Here is a 20,337-nt window from a genome sequence, read left to right as displayed (position 1 = left end):
CACATGTACAGCTTTCATTTTGTAATTCTTCAAAAATTTTGACAGTATTTTCCCCAATTTTATAATTTTAATCGTACATGACAAGTGTGAAGTTCATAAATATTTTTATTATTAATCGGTGGAATATGTGTGTATATAAGTGCATTTAAAAATCTAAACTAATTGAACAAAAATAAAGTAAGTATTTTCATTTATGTATTTTCGTTCTCAAATTTCCGTAGCGCTTATAATTACAGTACAAATTACAATTGGGAACTATCGATAATACTTGGGTTTTTTAAAATCAAAAGATAAATTAGTAATTAACTTACTATTTTTGTTGATAGTATATTTATTCGAGTATATATAATATACTACATATAAATTTTTACGTATATGAGGAATATTTTACATTAAAAACTTATTTAAGAATCATGAAAATAAAGTCTATTTAGAAAAGTATATCTTTTGGATTACGTTTTGTATGTAATGTGTAAATTATATGTTATTTATACTACCAAAAACGATATAGTAAATAACAAAAATTTGTTATTTATTAATATTTTTACTATTTACGGGTTCGTTAATTGGGTTTGATCTTCAGTAAAATTTATTACTAATTATATTTCTACAGTTAATTAAGAAATGTTATATATATATATATATATATATGTATATAATAAATTCTTCTGTTTCCAATAGACAATATTTCGTACAATTAAGTAATGACCACTATTCGTTTAAATTTTAAACATATTATGTATTTTTAAATGTTTCTTCATTTTATGACAATTAGAACCATATTTTCTGTCGTAATAGTATCTTTATTAATTGCTATCGATAATCTTTGCTTACAAAATATACAGATTAACACAACTTTCAAGCGACAAGGTAATAATATTCCAGATAAAATATTTATAATGTGTAATAGCCATTAGTAGAAGTTTTAATACGTTTACGATGGCGAAAGGGAACATCGATATCTGGTTAATTTTACTTTCTTCCTTTTATTCCTGCTTTTTTATTAATATATTATGCCAGAATAATTTCTGTAATAAAAATCCATTTCTTCTTTTATTTTTTTAAAAAGAAATCAGAGCCTCGTTACAAGCATGCATACATTAAACAAACTAGTATATCAACTCGATCAAGATTCCTTTATTCGAAAGCGATGAAACTGATCGATCTATGTTTATATTCTTAATCATACTTTTTCTTTAGGAAGTCTACGTTATTTTTCAAATACTCTCTGGCAGTGATAAAACAGACTAAACTTTTCATACGAAAAGTTTGCTTTATCCCAGTTGGTTCTTGAGAGCCATCTTTATTAATCATTAGTGTTCAACTATATTATTTAAATGGAGGAGCAACTCATTAATAGTAACGAAAAATTTACATAATTTTGGAATTCTTTTTACCATGTGCTTTGAAATTTGTGATTGCAAAATGATATATAGCAATGTTGAATTATGGAGATAATGCTGAATGGATTTATCACGGACATAACGATGAAAAGTTACGCCATCGTCAACGTTTTATCATTATTCCGTAAACGTTATTGTGATATTTCTAGTTTTAAGCTTATCGATAAAACTTTCTCGATTACGTGTACTAATCGGCAATACGATAGTGTATTTCGTGTCGTTACAAAATTTTCTTTGCATTAAGCCGTTTTTCTTAAATTCCTGTGTAACATATAGCGCCTCGTTAATTCGTATCTGATAGTGAATTCCGTGGCTAAAAAATCGGTCACGGATTATATGAATGCGCGATTAAATAACTTTAACAGAGTCTCGTAATCCATAAAATCAGAGTACAATGTTATCGAATCAATTTTAACATCAATTAAAATATGTGTGAAATATCGAGTGAAAATTAGAAATACAGAAGACAATCGTAATTAAACATGAAATTTGTACGAAATTTTTTTAAATCATTCTCGATAGCAACTGCTCTTTTTTTTTATCAGACACGGATTAAAAACTGTCCACCTCGGTAACTTCAATTAAAATTCGTCCTAATAATTTTGTCATGACATCCCAATTGGTCATTAAACACGGCTACTTATATATAATAAGGATAGTAACAATAATAATCATCTTTTTACGGTCGTCGAACGTCCTCTACGACTAACAAAAAAATTATCATTGCGCGTTGAACTCATCCTACCCCTGTTTTTTTATCACTTTTTTGTATCCTTCCTTTACGTATCCTAATATTTACAATAAAAAGTACTCAGCGTGTACCATGGTGTTCTGTGGAATAAGCCAAAGATGTAAATACACGCAATATATTTTCGATTCTTTCTTCTAGCTTTAATAAGCGACAAAAAAAAAAAAGTTTTGATATTTAAAAGAGACAAATCGTGTGATGATATCAGCATTCGACGGCAGAGACGATCTCATAGAGCACCATTATAAAAATTCTTACAGCTAAGTGTGTGCGTTGAATGACTTAATATTAAACTGGATACCAATATGCAACAAGAAATCTGTTTTTCTTTATTACTACAATTGTTCTGCGCAAATAAAGTATGATATGAGACTCCTACCGTATAAATCATATACATAATTTTATAATTCTTATTATCTTGAGTGAGATTTGTAATTTCGATGAATTTACGATAAATTGAAGCAGTTAAAAATTATTGAGAAACGTGATTCAGTCAATTATGAAATGAAAAAAAAAAAAAAAAGAAAAAGATATCAATGTTGAATGTACGAAGCATTTACGTTTAAATTATTGCAAAATCAGAATAATTATCTTTGGTTTTATTTTCAATTTTAATAATATTTCTAATTAATATATGAATGATATTTTCCTTGTTGCACCTTACCCAGATTCGCTTCACATTAAGTACTACCATGGGAGTAATATTTTAGGGAGAAATACAATGTCTTGAGACATTGATCACACTGATTAATGAAGCGTCAGATAAGGAGGAAACTAACTTTGCATTTCGAAATGATAAAGAAACTATAATTTTAGCAATAACAATATCCTTACTGTTCTGTCGCGTTCTATACGCGAAACGAAATGAATTCGCCAAGAACAGAGGAGAATCCAAATCTTTGTTTCTCCCAAAAATATTTCCATCACCCTTTTCCCCTTTCATCTATTACAAATTACTTCACGTTCGAAAATAACTGCTTGCTCGCCTAGAAACGTATTCATATTTATCCATCATCGAAACTATTCGTTTTTGCTAACTCCTTCTAAGATTTATGTTTATATATGTAAAGGAAGCGGATATTTTACAAATTAAGGCAAACGTCTCTCACTGTAGAAGGAAATCTCAGCGAAAATGGGATGTCGTTCGATAATAAACGAATGTTCAATAGCGGCGTATCTAGCGTCGTTTCAATCGCTCTTTCCCCTCTTTTTCTTTTTTCCTTTTTCTCTTACTCTTTTTTTTTTACTTCATTCTGTTGTATTATACTAATGGCAATGAAAAAATAGTTATCTACGTATCGCTTGTTCGATAGATATGTTTCCTTTGAAATTCATTGCTCGTTGCAAAAAAGAAGAAACGTATGCTCTACCCTTTGTTGATCCTTAATTAATAAGACAGAACGCCGATCGTATAAATCATAAGACAAAATCGATATCTTGTATAATTAAATGGTTCGTTATCACACACGCATTAATTTCTCTTAACTCTCTATTAAATTACGAAATTTGACATTAATGAGGACGTTGCTGTTGCATTTTTTTTTGTTAAGGTGTTAAGGTGACAGAGCATGTTCATGACATGTTTTGAACTTGTTCAGCGTTCGTTTCCTTAATCGAGGACCAAAAAAGATATGGTTCCGAAACCACGTCCGTGAACGAAAGGAAAAGATTTGCAGGCGCGAATTTGTTGCTCGAGAATTACTCGAAATGAATGCTACCTCGTCTATCCACGTTCTATGTTTCTTTACTTATAGTAACTTACGTTAGTTACGTAGTATTATCTTACGTCATTATGTTCACGATTATTAGCGACGATTGAAAACGAGATCGACCGTAATAATTTAATGACATTTTCACGTAAACAAGTGCTGATCAATTAAGCTGTTCCATTCACTTCCATTCTCAATGAAAGATGACGTAACGCTATTTAAACGTTCATTACGCTGTTAAGCGTGAGTTTGTCTTTCTTTCTTGTTGCAGGAATTCACAACACCATATGCATCGTTATCGTTAGCCATCAATGAGAAAATCGTTAAAAATTCCGAACGATAGATTTTTCGCAATGTTCGTGTGCCTGGATTCATTCTGTACGCCCAGAAAATGGTAGTTATCGATCGGTATTACACGAATAAAATATTAAACAATTATTGTTAAAGGAGACCATGTACTATGGATATGATATTTATTCGCTTGAATCGTACGGAGAGCTGAATGCGAATCATAATGGTGTAAGTCAATCCACTGTTTTACTACAATAACAAATTTATATTTCTTCAAGTTGTGAAATTGTGTTGCAAGAGAGAACAAAGTTATAACTTTGTTAATTAGGAAACTAAAGAAACGATACTCTTAAGAGATGCTTGCATACTAAATGTTGGTTTCCGAAATCTTGATTTACGCCATTATGAATCTCATGATCGCCACATATAGATTACTTTTATAATTGAAATTTATTGAATACATTGGATTTTAAGCTGTTTAGAACTGTTATAATTAGACTGCGGATATTTATACAAATGCATACCTATATAGAGGGTGTGTAAAAAACAGGATTTAAACAGAAATCTGTTTGTTCAGTAAAGGTTTCTAAAATTTAACGCTAATATACGATCTTTTTTACATATATGTATATATAAAGTACTTTTTGATATTATCTATCTGAAATTATTACGTATAACTTCTTAATTTTGTATCGTAATAGTATTATTCCATTGAATTGATCGATATCGGAAGATTATTATTAATGCGTATTCTAATATTAAATCGCACTAAAATTCGTAAAAATTTTATGAATCTAATATTTCTTAGTTATTTATCAGGAAACGATCGTCTACGATAGTCTGGGCGTGTATAGAGAATCGAATCCTCGAATGTGAATTATCATTTATAATTATACGCATGAAATAGAAAATGTTATATGATTCTAACAGCCTTTCTGGGATCGATACGATCGTTTTTTCTCGAGCAATTATTCCTAAATTCGACAATATTTTTAATCGCTCTTCGAGAGTCTCGTTCACTTCATCATTTCTTTAACAAACGAACGAGCAGCCTTAACGCCTATGGACTAAGCCTAAACATCGATTTATGTTTCGTAATATGAAGCATATAATTTATTAATATTCGTTTTCCGGTATGTTTCAGCATTCGCGGCCTCATTGTTCGGCTACGACACGTTCAATTTATGATCGAATTTCCTTCGAATCGTCTTTCGACGATCGATAAAAACCACAAATTTCTCTCTAGTTATTTCATGGAACGGAATAATATATTACCGTGTTCCACGATCTCGTATAACGGGTGTCAGGTAGATGAACCTCGTTACATTCGTTTCAATCATGCCACGATTATTATGATACGACATTCATATTGTTGCGCGATGAAAATTCTTGAAAACACTGGTGAAACCGTTCTTGGTGAACCGCGAGGAGAATTTCGCTGGAGAACGATGCTCGAAACCATAAAAACGTGCGCCGCGAGAATCAACGAAACGGTGTCCGAATGAAACATCTAACAATGCTGATATGATTTAAGTACAGTACATAATTATCATATATGTATATCTGTACACAAATGTCCGCGAAATGAATTACTAATTTAAAAGACACGTGTATACGTAATACGTATGTATATGTATGTATATCGCGAACCTTTCCTCTCGCTTTGTTCCTTAAACTCTCTCATGGTATTTGTCGATCATAAAAATATTTTATGAAATATATCGCCGCTTGTAAAATTCACTAGCTTATTAGAACGTTTGCAAAGTATCTCGAGTGAGGTCGGCTCAGTAATCATTTTCTTTTTTCGTTATTTTGAACTATTCAAATATTTACGAGATCGTAGATCTTTTCATTTTCGTTCTCGTTACTCGTTTTCTCGCCTTAATTATCGTTTTTCTTGTTCGAAACGTATCCCATCGAACACAAACAGTATCGACAAGATATTTTAGCGATAATTTAGCAGGAACTCGATATCTGAAGGTAATTGTCGTTCTCCGTTTACGCGGTATACATATGTACGGCTATATAGTTTTATGTGGCTTCAGAGGAGCAGATGGATGTTTAAAGAAACTATGCAAATTAATTCTAGGTATGATATCGTTATTATCTACATAATGGTTGAATGAAATAATTTCTAGTTCGTTCGCAAGTTAATCCTTGTTTCGAGAATTAATTAGCTTAATTAGATATGACATTTTCATCAGTTAAGAAGTTCTTCCTTCGAGATATCGACTTTCGTCACGCTGTTTCGTGCATACAAATACATATTTCCCTCCGTTTACCCAAATTCTTTCAAATCTTTTTACAGCTACTACTTAATAGTCGAAGATATGTGCAAATACATCATGCGGTGATAGATACTTATAGTGTGAAAGTTTATTCACTTAAACGCATTACTGGCAAGTGGACGGGCACCAGGTCCCGACTAAAAATATTTTCCGAGTATCTGCAGGGTGTCTGTTGACTGTAACAAGGCCGCTCCAAGCTACTTACTTGACTCGCTTGATCGTTTCCAAATCGCTAAATTCTAATCATCACGCGTCATCAAATGCATGAAATATTTACCGTTCTTTTCCTTCGCCTTTCGTTCTTCTTTTACCCTCTTGTTGTCCCTTTCTCTTCGTCTCATCCTTTCATTTCGTGAAGTGATCAGTTGCAATGAAGTAATCAAGTGCTATAATTAATCTAAATTTTTATACAAAAAACTTTACGATATATGATTTCTTTTTTTTTTTGTCCGCGGCACATCGACCGATCGATCTATATTTTTATTTAAATGTTTTTTTTTTCTAATAACGTTTAAACGGTTAACGTACTTGAGAGTCAGACTTGTATCTTGGCGATTTGAACACAATGAAGTCTCGAACGAAATTGCTTTTTTGGTCTCTTGTGGTAAACGATGTTCCGAACAATCGAAAACTTTCAGTGATCGTTAGCCGTGAAGCAGCCTTCGGATGTTCCTGATGACAATTTGATCAGCCATCTACACAAATCTTCTCCGATCATTCCTTTGTCGAAGATTCTTCGAAGATTTCTACACGAACAAATAAGCTAGACTCCTCGACGACGAATGTATTCTGCTGTGTTCGTTCGAGGGAAGACTAGTTTCGTCATTGGTATAGTCTTCAACGAGTATAACCAAAAGGCAGATCCTCTCGAGATTCGCGCGTACGAGTCGATTTCGTCATGTTGAAACTCTACTCTTACCCTTATCAAACGACAAGTGGTGCAAAGACTCAGCTGAAACGTAATTCGCGTGCATCGGGTCTGTTTTCGCAATTCTCGACGCTTTTGCGAGCCAACGAACGATCACGAGATTAACTATACTTGAAATACATTACACGATTACTCTAGTCAAAACATTCGTACACAGGATCGTTCGAAACAAGTATGCTGTTGCTCTGAAACGATAGTAAAGTCCGCACGTGCTTAAGGAAATAAAATCCTACAGTGAACCGAGAGAGTTTTGGACGACGATGAAAGGAAGGCAGCCGGTAATTAGGTCCCTTTTTGCTTGATCTTTTGTATCATTTTATGCGAATTGAATGCTATTCGTTCTGGAACTTCTCCTTTCAAACACTCCGATTCGTCCAATCGATTTACGAAGAAAATGTTCACGGTTAGAAGGGATCGTTAGACCAATCGATCACCTTCATCGTCATCACGTTATGCCCCTTTCGTAGTCAAGATTTCAACGTCTTCCTTGCTAGTGTCGTCGACTTTTCTTCGATTCACATGTCGAGTTTCTGCTGCATGATCTTTTATTCGTGTTCGGAACAATTGGACCCGAGTCCACGAAGCAACAACAACGGTCAATCAATCGTAAAGAATGTACTGTGTGTTTGTAGGCGATTCTATCGCGTGTGCTTATCAAACGAAAGCAACGTAATCGTTCATGATATTCATGATGTTTCGCTCGATCGCCTTAGGGATACCGCTTGCATCAAGCTAAAGGCAAGACGTGCAACCTTCGTAGAAAGAAACAGCTCTTGGTACGTGCACACTAGTCGAAAATTGATTTTATCTAAAAAGTCAAGCTGACCGTACGCCAGTTTCCTTTTTTCTCGCCTTTTTCGATTTTTCTGCTTTTTCTTTTTTATTCTTGCTTAAACCAGACTATGTTCTCGAGAGTCGTAACGATGCGTGTAGAGAATGGATGAGCTAGTTCCTGGCGACGTCGATGACGATGGCGTATTCGAGCACGATGGTGACGATGAATGGGCCTTCTTCGAGGCCGACAATACCTAGGTATTGTGTCCCTGTTTACGGATTTTATTCTCCAGGGCGGAGGTTGGCCGGCCGACGAGATCTTCCAATTCATCAGGCGTCAGCACTGTGAAGTCTCTGTTTGTAAAAAAATATTCGGCAATGTTACTACTTATAAAGACTTTTCATTTCATTTCTCATAAACTTCAAACTTTTTCATTTAATCCTTATTCGAATATCAAGGGTTAATTTCGAGATTGGAATTAGCTTCGAAAGTTAGTAACTCTGTGGGAAAGTTTCGTACATCTGACTTCTATTATTTTCGCCTCAGGCACAGAGGCGATGAATGCAGATGGCAATTATTAATTTGTTACTAAAAGTTTAACGATAAATACGTTATTAGATAATGATACTACCTTGTACGAATACCAGAATGGTAATGTCATCGCGTGTGCGCCGCGATAGAAAACTTTAAATCGGTTTTGGAAAGAATGACTTGATCTGATCCTTTTTGATTCTCATTTACTTCGATCGTTACAGTATCTTCTGGATAAAAAATATTTAAAGAATGAAGATGACGTAGTTTCAATAAAAAAAATAGAAGATTCTTCTGCGAATGAAATCACTGAATCACTAGAAAGATGGAATACGATCTCATACAATGATAGTCATCGTATCACAAATTAACGAATAAGTTTTAAACGAGTAAGTAAATAGGAATATAAGAAGCAATAGAATTTTTCGACAGATCTAATATTAATAATTTTCATTGATTTATTGCAAGATCTCTTTATGATTTCAAACCGATTACATTACGTTTGACGCGACAACAATGTTAAAATATACCAAACGAATCAAATATTTACATTAAATTTTATACGGAATAAAATATTCAAATTTTCCCATATTTATTCATAAATTAAATAACAGAGGAAAACTGTATCGATGTTTTCTTTCAATCGACTGCACAGTGCAAAATGTAAACAATAAAAATTTCACGAGCTATTAAACAAGTCGTCTATGATACCCGTGTCGTCGTTTGTATTATTTCAATCGCAAAACATAATCCGCACCGCGTCCGGACTCACCTGTGTTGTGCCAAAAGCATGTCTATGCTGGTAACACTTCTTTGATGTGTTCCATCCTTCTGACCAGCCTTTTGTTTCTTGATGCACAAAGCTCTGAGAGGCGCGAGGAACACACCGATCACCAGCAAACTGCATCCAACGACGATAAGGGCGGTGGAGTTTTGTGCAGCTTCTGCACCAGGTGCAAGTTGCACCAGACCGACCACCAACACCACTGCGCCCAACAGCAATGATCCAACTACCACGTGTAAAGAATTGACCTTCGAAAACATTGAAAAAGCCTCAATCAATAATCAGCTTCATAGTTTACACTTTACGTAGCTTATCAGATCATTCTATGAGTAGTATGAGTATATTAAAAAAATGATACTGTGAAACAAGAATCTTTTTAAAGGTGAGATTGACAATAACTAATAAATAATTGAATAAATAACTGATACATATACAGATTGAGAAATTAATACGAATAGAATAATTATACGAGTTAATATTTGATGGAATTTAAATTGATTGAAATATTGTAATTGGAATGAAATGAATCAAAATAATTAAATTAATAAAGTGGAACATCGTCGTAGAAATTGGATCTGTACGCTGTTTAATAAAATTTGTATTATTTATAAATAGAGTATTCTATACATATTATTATAATTCTTTTAATTTAATGAAAATCAAGTAACCATTTTCAATATTTTGAGAATTCTAGTTACTTCGAACACTAAATTCTTTTCCATAATTATGTTACGATACTGTTATCTTGTGAAATATCAATTCTTCTCCGTCTAGACGTTCTGTAATTTCTTCGATTTATTTTCACTTTCCGTGCTGCTTTGATATTTGTTTTCATCGTGATCTAAGCGAAATGTCATCGACTTTAAATTCCAAGTTCGGAGGTAATCTTCAAAATTTCTCAAAGAATAAAAATCTATACTTTCCATTTATAAAAGAATTTTTTAATTCCATATTTTATACGGTTCTTTGAAAGCGCACTTTCCTTGTTCTTTTCCTACATTGTTTCATTGTTTAAAAGATGGTTTATTTAATGTTGTGTCAGCTGCCGTTAGCAAGTTACTTTGCTAAATGCGAGCTTTAACTTTGAAGGTTCCTCTTTGTGAGGAATTTTCCTTTATATGTAGAGTTACGCGAAAGCAAACATTGTTCCCACTACGCTGCGCAGGAGTGGATCGACTTAATTAGAAATAGAATTCTTGAAATATCCTACAACTGAGAAGTTAAACGAAGAAGAAACGCCAGAACTTGGACGTGCGACGTCATGTTTCAAAAACCTATTATTAGTAGCTATAGTGTCGTATTAATTTCTAGTATTCTCTTTATGAAAATCATAACAAACAGAGAAAGGCGTTAAAAGGGTGTAGAATAATCTATTAAGCACGCGAGCGCATTTGCGCTATGTTTGGACGATGAAAAGAAAGATGGTTTCAAATAAGAGATAAACGAAAGAGCTTTGAGCACTTTTTAATATATTTTATATATATTTTTTATAGATTATAGGGACAACGAAAAGGAAATGCTCTCCGGTTGTTTCTTTTCTTTTTAATTATATGCTAATCATTCTGCTTCCAAAATATCCGTATGAAATTTGTAAATATTACCTGAAAACATTTCAATAATGATTTACAACAGTTGCAATTATTGGAAAGTTCGTTAATAAATTCGCAGAAAATTTAGATGGTTCGTTTAAGGCGTTTTCGTTTCATATTCAAGGATTTCTGAGATTACTTTCAAATTTTCAAGGCGGACGAACATCCTAGGGAAGCAATTTCTAGCATTGAAATAGCGAAAATTCGAACTTCGCATTTCCTCTCTCACTATCCATAGATAATATCGAGTTTCAAGGCTGAACCTTGAAGGTTTTAATGAATTTCTCAAATTGCATCATTTTGCTAACTAGCAGATTTAAACTTAGCTTACCGTCATGCGACGTTAACCAACGAAACACCAAAAACTCTATAATTTCCCTTATATGGTGAATAAAATTCAACTATTTAGTCAAATCTATCCTTTTTTAGAATAAAAATCTGTTAATTTCATTTATTTTTAACTTATTCGTTATTCATGAAAATCTAACTGATTTTATTTTCCTTCGTCAATGTAGTTCTAGTCTTTTCTCTCAAAAAATAATTTTTAAAACCAAATTTAATAAGTTCGCAGCTCGTATACATTTATATTCGATTTTAACTGAAACTTCGCCTTTGATCCTACTACAGTTGATCTTGCTTTTGATGTTGGATTTGTTTGGAAAATTAAAACAGGAAATAACGTATACTAAAAACGTTTCTTTCATATTTTTCTCAATGTTTTCCCAGCAGGAAAGTAGTTTATTCCCGAAATAAAAGTTAAGAGCCTCCTGTTGAGACGTTTTCTTCTAATAGTAATCACAGTAATAAAATAATATAGACTATGATACACCCTATGATATAGTCTATAATATAGACTATGTATACAGTTCTATTTATCACGAAATTGTATATTCCGATGTCAGAAAAATTATAACAATCTACATAGAAGTATTATCCTATTAGTTTAAGGGATTCAAACAAAATTACGACAAATCATATTTGCAATTTTTTAGAATTGTTATAATTCATAGCAGTTCACGCTCTGATAAATTTTGTTTCTAAAATTTCATAAACTTCTTTCTTCGATCCGAAATTAAGTTTCTTTCGAACCTTTCAATCATCTAAACCTAACATTCCCACTTTCGCTTCATTCCATTCACACGATGTACGCGAAAAAGAATCTCAAGACAGGAAACGTATAATTATTATCGTAAAAGTCCATTAATCATTTCACAACAACAACAACTTCCTTCGTCCAGAATAACGAAAATAACAAACACTGTGTCTACACGTCATAGAATCCACATCGTAAAGCACCGTGTCGACGATAACAACTCCATATCTCATCGCCCTATTATTATCCCGAAAGTTGTATTAACGACGACGACGAAGAAGAAGAAGATGGTCGTTTAGATGTAAAAAAAGAACAGCTAAATTTAGTGTCGATTATCGGGGAAGGATGTTCATAAAAATTATCTGCGGAGGAGGTGCGCGGTAAGAGGCGGGAAAATAAATTCCAAACAGGACTCTATGTGCTTTATCGCGTAGTTACGGGCCGCTTCAACAGAACGCCCACGAGTTTTCAATGACGTCATTTTCCGCACGCCGCGCCGCGTCCAGGAAATATTCAATTTCTGTCCTGGTAATTCGCTATGCTACAACGGAGAAACGCGGCGCTTCCATTTTTCCATGGAAAAATTATGCAAAGGAAAAGTCGTGATTAATTTGCAGCCGTTCGCATCCCCGAGTCGACCAGAGACTTTCATCGTTCCCTAATCGAATTATCGTCCTCTGGCTGTTGCTACAAAATCAACACCGTTTGACTGAACGAGAATTTTCACGGAGATTCTACATTTTCATCGAGCTACTTTTTCTCTTCGTTCTGCGCCCCGTAAAGTTTCATAATGAAATTAAGATGGAAAGAACTCGCGTTTGTAGGACAAAGTTTCAGGTATCCCGTGAAATATAGTGAAAACGGTGTTCCTGAGGAAACAGCCAGAGAATTTGTTGATCGATATTTTATAAAATGAGATTACTTGCAATTAAAGCCTAATTTAAGGGATTCAGAGAGCTCTCTCTAAACGTGGTCGTCCTATGAACCTTGCAGGTGTTTGGAAAATGGGTACGATCTGTAAAAATTTTTTAATCGGAATTGTAGTTTGACAGCGTGCTTGTATCGCGGTTCAGAAACAAATTGGTGAGCTTTCTCTGTGTTTTACAGATATAACGATATTTATTTGACAAATAAAATTTTGCGCGATTTAAATGTAAACGTTAAAAAATTCTAGAAAGAAAATTTTCACAATATAAATTCCAAAATAGAAGACCAAAGTTAGCGAAATGCCAAGTGTTACGAATCATAAAATTTGCGATTGTTTAAATCAATGAATAGTTATTGTAGAATTTACACGAAACTATTAGGTTGTGCGAAAAGTTTCTTTCGTTTTATGAGGAAATAATAGACGCACAACGTTTTTTGTTTTATATTATTCTGCCAAATTACGTACCATAACAATCCATTTTGTTCTGTTGCGATAAATACCGCGACATTTCACAGATTTGGTTTCACGTTTGTTGTAAAAAACACGTTTGCGAAAGGAAAACGCTTTTCGGACAACCTAATAAATTCAATAAGATACGAACAAGAAGAAGGAGAAAACAGAAGCAAAAGCTTTACGATATTTCCTCTTACGTATGCACGTTATTATTACCCAATTTAAATTAGCCTTTGTTAGAGAGGAAATTTGAGAATAAAATAAGGGTCATAAGGCTGAAATAAAAATTTCATCTATATACATGGCTAATCCATAGATCGCGTTTCCACTAACTCCTTATTTCAACCTTCACCTTTCGGAGTCTGGTAGAAAATAGCGGATGTTGTGAGCGTATATTATATTCTGTTAGGTTCTTCTTGATTTCTTTCTACAAGTAATATCGATCGTTATTTTTATCATTATTGAGTAATAGGTGTCGAATGTTTCAGGCTTCGAAGTTGAAGGAAACACTTTCTCACTATCGCATTTTCCAAGGATATGTCCGTGAATCGTAGTTCTCTAATTGACATATTAAATTCCAACTTTCTTATACAATCCAACTAAACACGTGATACAATAAATTGTATGCAAAAAGTGATATATATCGCGCAATATAATACGTACATAATTTGATACTAATTGGAATCTCTTTATTTGAGTTTAAATTGCTTGGATCTTTGGATTCAAGTACTTTTTAAATACGTTCGTTAAATACGTCGAGTTATTTTAAAATGAATGCAGTTGAAATGCATTTGGAATGTTCTAAAGAGAAGCAATGTAAAGAGGTACTCGAAAAAATATCTGTACGTATCACGTGCAATGAATTTGATGTATACCTTCTGTCTGCGTAAACTAACCGATTCTGTCTATCGTAGAACACTATACAAGAATTTTTATTCTTCTTCATTAATTAAATAAATATTCAAACTAGCAATTATTCTAATTTTATATGATAATTTACTCAATTTGTTAAAAAGGTATTGTTACGCCGTATGAAGCGGCCAACAAGTCAGCCCTTGTTACCTGACTGTCAGCGGCTCTCATACCGTTAATCTGACCTTCTACAGACCCAAGGATCCACCATATACTCTAACGATAGTTTAATGGCTAACGTATATAAATGGGTCAATCGGTCTGCACTAAAATTACGCGACGTAGAGTCCCAAAAGTTAGTTTACGTTTACAGTGGGCTATTCACCGCGACCTTGAATTTATTACGTGCTAGTAACAATCACGGATAAAGCGGGTATCTGTCATACGGAAAGAGCGGATGTATATACAAAGGAAAAAGGGACTTCATCCCAAAAAACAATATCGTCAACTACCTAAGACGGTAGAAAGTCTCCTGGTATTTTTCTTCGTTAATACTTATCCCATATATTAAATAATCTACATATCAAACAAATTAATCGTTTATCCTTTTCATTTTGTTTTTCCTTAATGTATCTCGAATTATCCCGTTCAAGTTCCTCAAGTTTAACACCAAAAGCGCTAATTTTACATCCTGACGTTTCGTGTTTGCAGACAGTTTGTCTTAATTTCACACTGTACTAGATTTATTTCTAAATACAGGAAAAATTCTACTACGCGTCTTGCATTCTTGCATTTCTCAATTTTTATTGACGATTCCTCTCTCGACCCAGATTCTCACGAGCAATAAAGAATGTTAATTCCACCGAATACGTGGATTCCTCTGAACGGCCGAAAGTTTCGCGTTCACAGGTAATTTGCCTTTGAAATCTCAAGTAGAAATCATTTGAAATTCATAAGCGAAGCTCGTAGCCTCCTTTCTTCTTTCTTTTCTCCGTGTCGGAGGATTTTCTTCTCGTACGCGTGCCGCCGCTCGGTTCACGCGTTTACACGAGGATCACGTCCGCCGCGTTTTTAACCGGACTTGCCTCGGAAATTCTATTTATAAAGAGCGACGATGGAATCTGATAAAGAATACGGCACAATTTTCCCTGACATCGGTTTTTTCCGAACGCAGAGTACACCGCGTTTCGCAGCTATGAAATTATTCCGAAGTTGTTCAGTTTCGTGCGTCGCAACTGAATTTAAATGAAGAATTTTAAATTAATGTAAATTATTGGAAAATCGTGTGCGATGTTTCGTTACATTTACTTCTAATCAGATTGTGCGACTGATTGCTTCTAATCAAAAGTTTTAGAACTGCTTTTATCATTGCGGATGCATTTGTATATTTGAAATAATCATTTGCGGAGAGGACCAGAGTTATAGAAATGCTTGCACTCATCTTAATTATCAATACGATCGATATTTGTTGCAAAAATATAATGAAATCTTCCTGACAAAGGTTTATGCCATATTATATAAGTAAACGTAAGTATAAGTAAAATTTTGATTATACATATAGAAGAAACTTTAAAAACTTTTTAAATTTTACAATTATTTAATTTTGCAAATATATTTTACAGCTGTTATAGAATTAATAATCAATATCTCTGTGTGCTACTTGTTGGCAATGATTTTCAGATCGAATTATTAATTCATATTAATATTCAAGCGGTATCCTCGGACTAATAAGTGACTCCCATAATTTGGATTAGTTTACTAAATTTTATTTTACAACTTCCCTTACTTAAACTGTGAGTTATGAAGTAATTTCCAAAAAGTATATTTGTACTATTCGTTCGATGAAATATACGAACACAACATTTGAGAATCAAAACGTTTAACAGAAACACCCACGTGTTAAATTACACGAATCATTCGATTCCCGTGTATTATACACGGTCTGTCCAAAAATAATCGAATTTCTTAGGATTAGAAAAGACCAATGGCAACAACAATAACGAAACTTTTGTCACGTAGAAATACATCCTTTATTATCATCATGTTAAATTCTTATGGCGATTAATGTCATTTAAAGCTTAGAGTTATAACATAATTAGCTGAAGAATTAGCTAAAGAGTCATTAACGATCAACGTCAGGGAAGAATTCGTTGACGCGTCGAAAAATCTGCTTCTATTACGTGATAATGCGGCTGTAATTGCTTTTCTTGAAAACAAGCAAATTAAGATATCATACCACTCATTCTGTTTATCAGATGCAGCGATGCAACTACTTTTTCTTCTCACGGCTTCAAATAACAACGAAGAGAAGCCGTTACGATATTCAAAGCGATACCACGAAAAGACGCGCAACGTCTTAGTAGTAGTTGGATAAAATAAAAGATTTTCCTCGAAACGATTTCTCTGTTTTCTTATTTTTAAGAAGTTTCGTTATTTTTTGGGATAGACCGTGTGTATACATATATTGTTCGCAACATGTTATTCGTTCATAAAAGTCATACCATTCGTGTATAATCTTCGTTTTGACGTATTTATTCATTTAGAATAAACCGAAGCACGTTCATTTGCTTTTACCGTTAATATATCTATATACATGAGGCGCTTAACTTTTCTCAAAAAAGTAAAAGAGGAAATGATATTACGTCAGTACGTAACGTCTCAGAGCGACGACGTTGAAAAAGTACAGAACATTTGGGTAGGAAGATAAAACGTTGCGTCAGCAACAGTAGGAGTATTAGAGATCGTTTCTTGAACACGTTCGACCATCGTAAGAGCACTTGACTAGATTGAAAAGTTTTTGCCGACAGTGGTAGAATGTGAGAGCTGGAAAATCAAGTTTGACAGAGAAACGAATAAAGTTAATTAACAATAATATTTTAAACGTTCCGAGGAAAATCGTGTACAACGCCTCCGCGATCTCAGAACTCATTAATTTTGTGCCTTGTCTCTCTTCGTAATCTTATATTTGATCAGAAACGACCTTTGACCGCATCCTTCATTTTTCATCCTCTTTTTTATAAAAATTACGCGAATAATTATCATAGAAGATTTTTAGCAATACGTTGTCTGCGTTATACGCAACGTTTGGAAAATTGCATTCCAACATTTGTAACGAGATATAATTAATCATTGTATCATATGCAAATGTATATAAAAGTTACAAGATATTTATTGGAAACGTACATCTCGAGGAACGTTATGAGATTAGGCTTATGATATTATACCAATATTACGTAGGTATTATTGATCGTTCACAAAAATGTTCATTGTACACTTAAGTATCCGCATTTTGATAGTCTCATTTTAAAATACATTCTTTTATACACTAGCTAGCAAATAACATTAAAATCAGAAAATCAACGAAGAATTACGTTCTTTTCCTATTGTCTTCAACTGTAACTGGTGATAACAATGGGTGCATTAAAATACATCATGGGGTGGTTTATTAATAATGAATAATTAACTGCGTAAATAATTTTCTGACTTCTACGAAATGCATATGAAATTAGTAATTATAATAGACGTATCTCGTTACAATATTAATGAAATCTTGAAATGTTTTCCATAACATCCATAACACGTATATTTATAAAAGGTTTCTGGAAGTGTTCAATTACCTTCGTGAGTCACTACGTGCTACTTATGTATATGCGTGTTTTCATCAATACCAAGAATGCTACGTAGTTCGTTTAAAATTCGTCGTAATTCGAAACTGTACCGTAGTTCGTCGTAAATCGATTAAAAAATTATAAATAACCTGAATTGGAGCAACCGATGCGTGCGAAGCATTTTGTGGAAATTCAACGCGTCCTTCATCGATATTAATTTCACGTACGTAAATTGCATTTACACTCGAAAATAGCTAAGAGCGAAGCAAAGGAAGAGAACAATGATCGTATGTATACGAATAACTATGTACGTATATATGTACTAAGATAAGACTTCTTGCAGTTAATTAAGATTGTAATTGAGGTCTGCTGATTTATCGGTTGGTACGATGTTCTTTGAAATTTTGCTTGTGATCTTTACTACGTAGTAAACACCATTTACGGTTGTTCATCGATTAAGTTTTAACTATCAAACTTTCTAATTTCTATATTTAACTAACGTGATCGATATCTTTTGTTTTCAGAGACTTTATTTACGCTTTCTTCTATCGAACTATCAAAAATTACCTTTTCCTCTTATATACTAAGTTTTATATGCAATAATTTCGTAAATATCTCTTGTTTTCAAAGAGTCACTGACTTTTTAGTTTTTCGCTAATCATGTGTAAAATTATCTCCTTAAAATTTGTGTCTAGTTGTTTCGAGTAGCAAGTACCTTTTGTTTTCAGAGAATCACTGACAGTAGCTTTGCATTCGTTTTCGTTAATTAGTCATTTTTCTGAAGAAAATTCTGACATTTTTATTTTAGGTCGATTCGTACGTTTAAAAGATTAAAAGTAATCGATCTTTGTCAATTAAATGCAGCAGGTACTAAATTAACCTTTTGCAATCGAGGAGATTATGAATTATGTTTAGACGCTCGATAAATGTCACTTCAGAACATTATTAACTTTCTTCGTCTAATTTTTAGCTGTCAGTGATCAAGAGCTTTTTTATTTTCCCTTTTCAGATAAGTAGAATGACCGAAATCGTGTCAGCCGAGAGAACACTCTTTCTCAAAGGAGTTCTACATAATGGCAATGGTAACTCATGTAATTTAGATTATTCTTACTCGAAGAAAGTGACAATGTGATAAATATTCTTCAAGCGCTAATAAAAAATATACATGCAAAGAATCGATACAACAAAATTTTATAATTTCTTTGGAAAAAGATTTCCAAAAATACAATGGGTACAAAAGTATTTATAATCTTCCATAAAGCATTTTCTTACCAGTTCTCCTATACAATTTCATTTTCATAGTATCAAGTTCGTTTTTGTTAATTTCGTGAATTCGATCGATTTGTTCGTTTTATAAATATAACTTTCTTAAAAATAGGTGATCTGTGAAATTTTGCGAACAATCAAGTAACGAATTATTATTAAAGTGCCCAATAGGTTGCAAAAATATATACGTGATATCAAAAGCAAATAAAAGGACAATTTAAAAGGACGATTATTGAATTTAAAAATTGCTTATTTTTTGTCTATGATCTACAAATACAATACAAATACTTTTAGTAGCCACTGTATCTAAAAGCATGGTATTCTAAGCCATAATACTACGTGAACACGTTTATTTTTATTAAAAAAAATATCTAATACTTATGGTTTATGGATATAATAATTCTTACCTTGCCACAAAAGTAATATTCCGGAGGTTCTTTGTCAACTAGCGCTAGCACTGCATCATTCTCGGTCAAAGGACTTCCAGGTTGACTGTTCCCTATCCTGGATCCTTTTTCCTGATAGTAAGTTTTGTGGAAGACCTTCACCGAGGGCACTGGCAACGCCGTGATCATCTTTGAAAAGACACCATATATAAAATATTCATTATTCCTGTAATACCTGGATATTTAATTAAAAATCCGATAAACCGGATATCGATTATTCTTTTAAAAACAATACGCTGACACGATAAAAAAGAAAATACAAATGCAGATCGTACTAAGCAGAGGCAATCAATCAATAATGAACAATTTTGCAATTTAAATTTCTGTCGATGGGAAAGGTGGGCGTGGTGAAAACTCTGAACTAACTGTTTGATAATTTGAAAATAAACTTTATCGAACATCACTTTGTAGCGGCAGCTTTCTTTGCTATTTTAATCAAATCTGTCTGTCGATATTTAAGTATTTGTACGCTTGTTTTCGTATACATAGGATGTAATTTAGTTAGTAAATGACGAATGAGGAAATTTTGTAAAATACTATGATAACTGAGGATTTTTATGCAAATTTACATTTTTATGATCGCGACTGTAAAAATTCGTTTTATCTGTTGAAGATTATAACGAATACTCTACTTTGGAAATTTCA

The 20,337-nt window shown here is 33.1% G+C and overlaps 1 protein-coding gene across 3 annotated transcripts in view; it reads right to left on the bottom strand.

The window, feature by feature from the left end:
* Positions 1-782: 782 nt before the first annotated feature.
* Positions 783-20,337, bottom strand: part of LOC139992597 (uncharacterized) — a 32,746-nt gene continuing 13,191 nt past the window's right edge. For all 3 annotated transcript variants that reach the window (XM_072013557.1, XM_072013574.1, XM_072013564.1), the window contains exons 2-4: positions 19,654-19,821; positions 9,446-9,705; positions 783-8,495 (exon numbers count right to left, since the gene is read on the bottom strand). In XM_072013557.1, coding sequence (XP_071869658.1) covers positions 8,396-8,495; positions 9,446-9,705; positions 19,654-19,821 — 528 coding nt within the window. In that variant the 3' untranslated portion in view covers positions 783-8,395. The remainder of the gene's footprint in view (positions 8,496-9,445; positions 9,706-19,653; positions 19,822-20,337) is intronic.

Source organism: Bombus fervidus, chromosome 2 (assembly GCF_041682495.2).
Source record: "Bombus fervidus isolate BK054 chromosome 2, iyBomFerv1, whole genome shotgun sequence".
In the NCBI taxonomy this organism is placed as follows: Eukaryota; Metazoa; Arthropoda; class Insecta; order Hymenoptera; family Apidae; genus Bombus; species Bombus fervidus.
The sequence above is the reverse complement of the archived record's forward strand: the minus strand, read 5'-3'. Positions and strand labels throughout refer to the sequence as shown.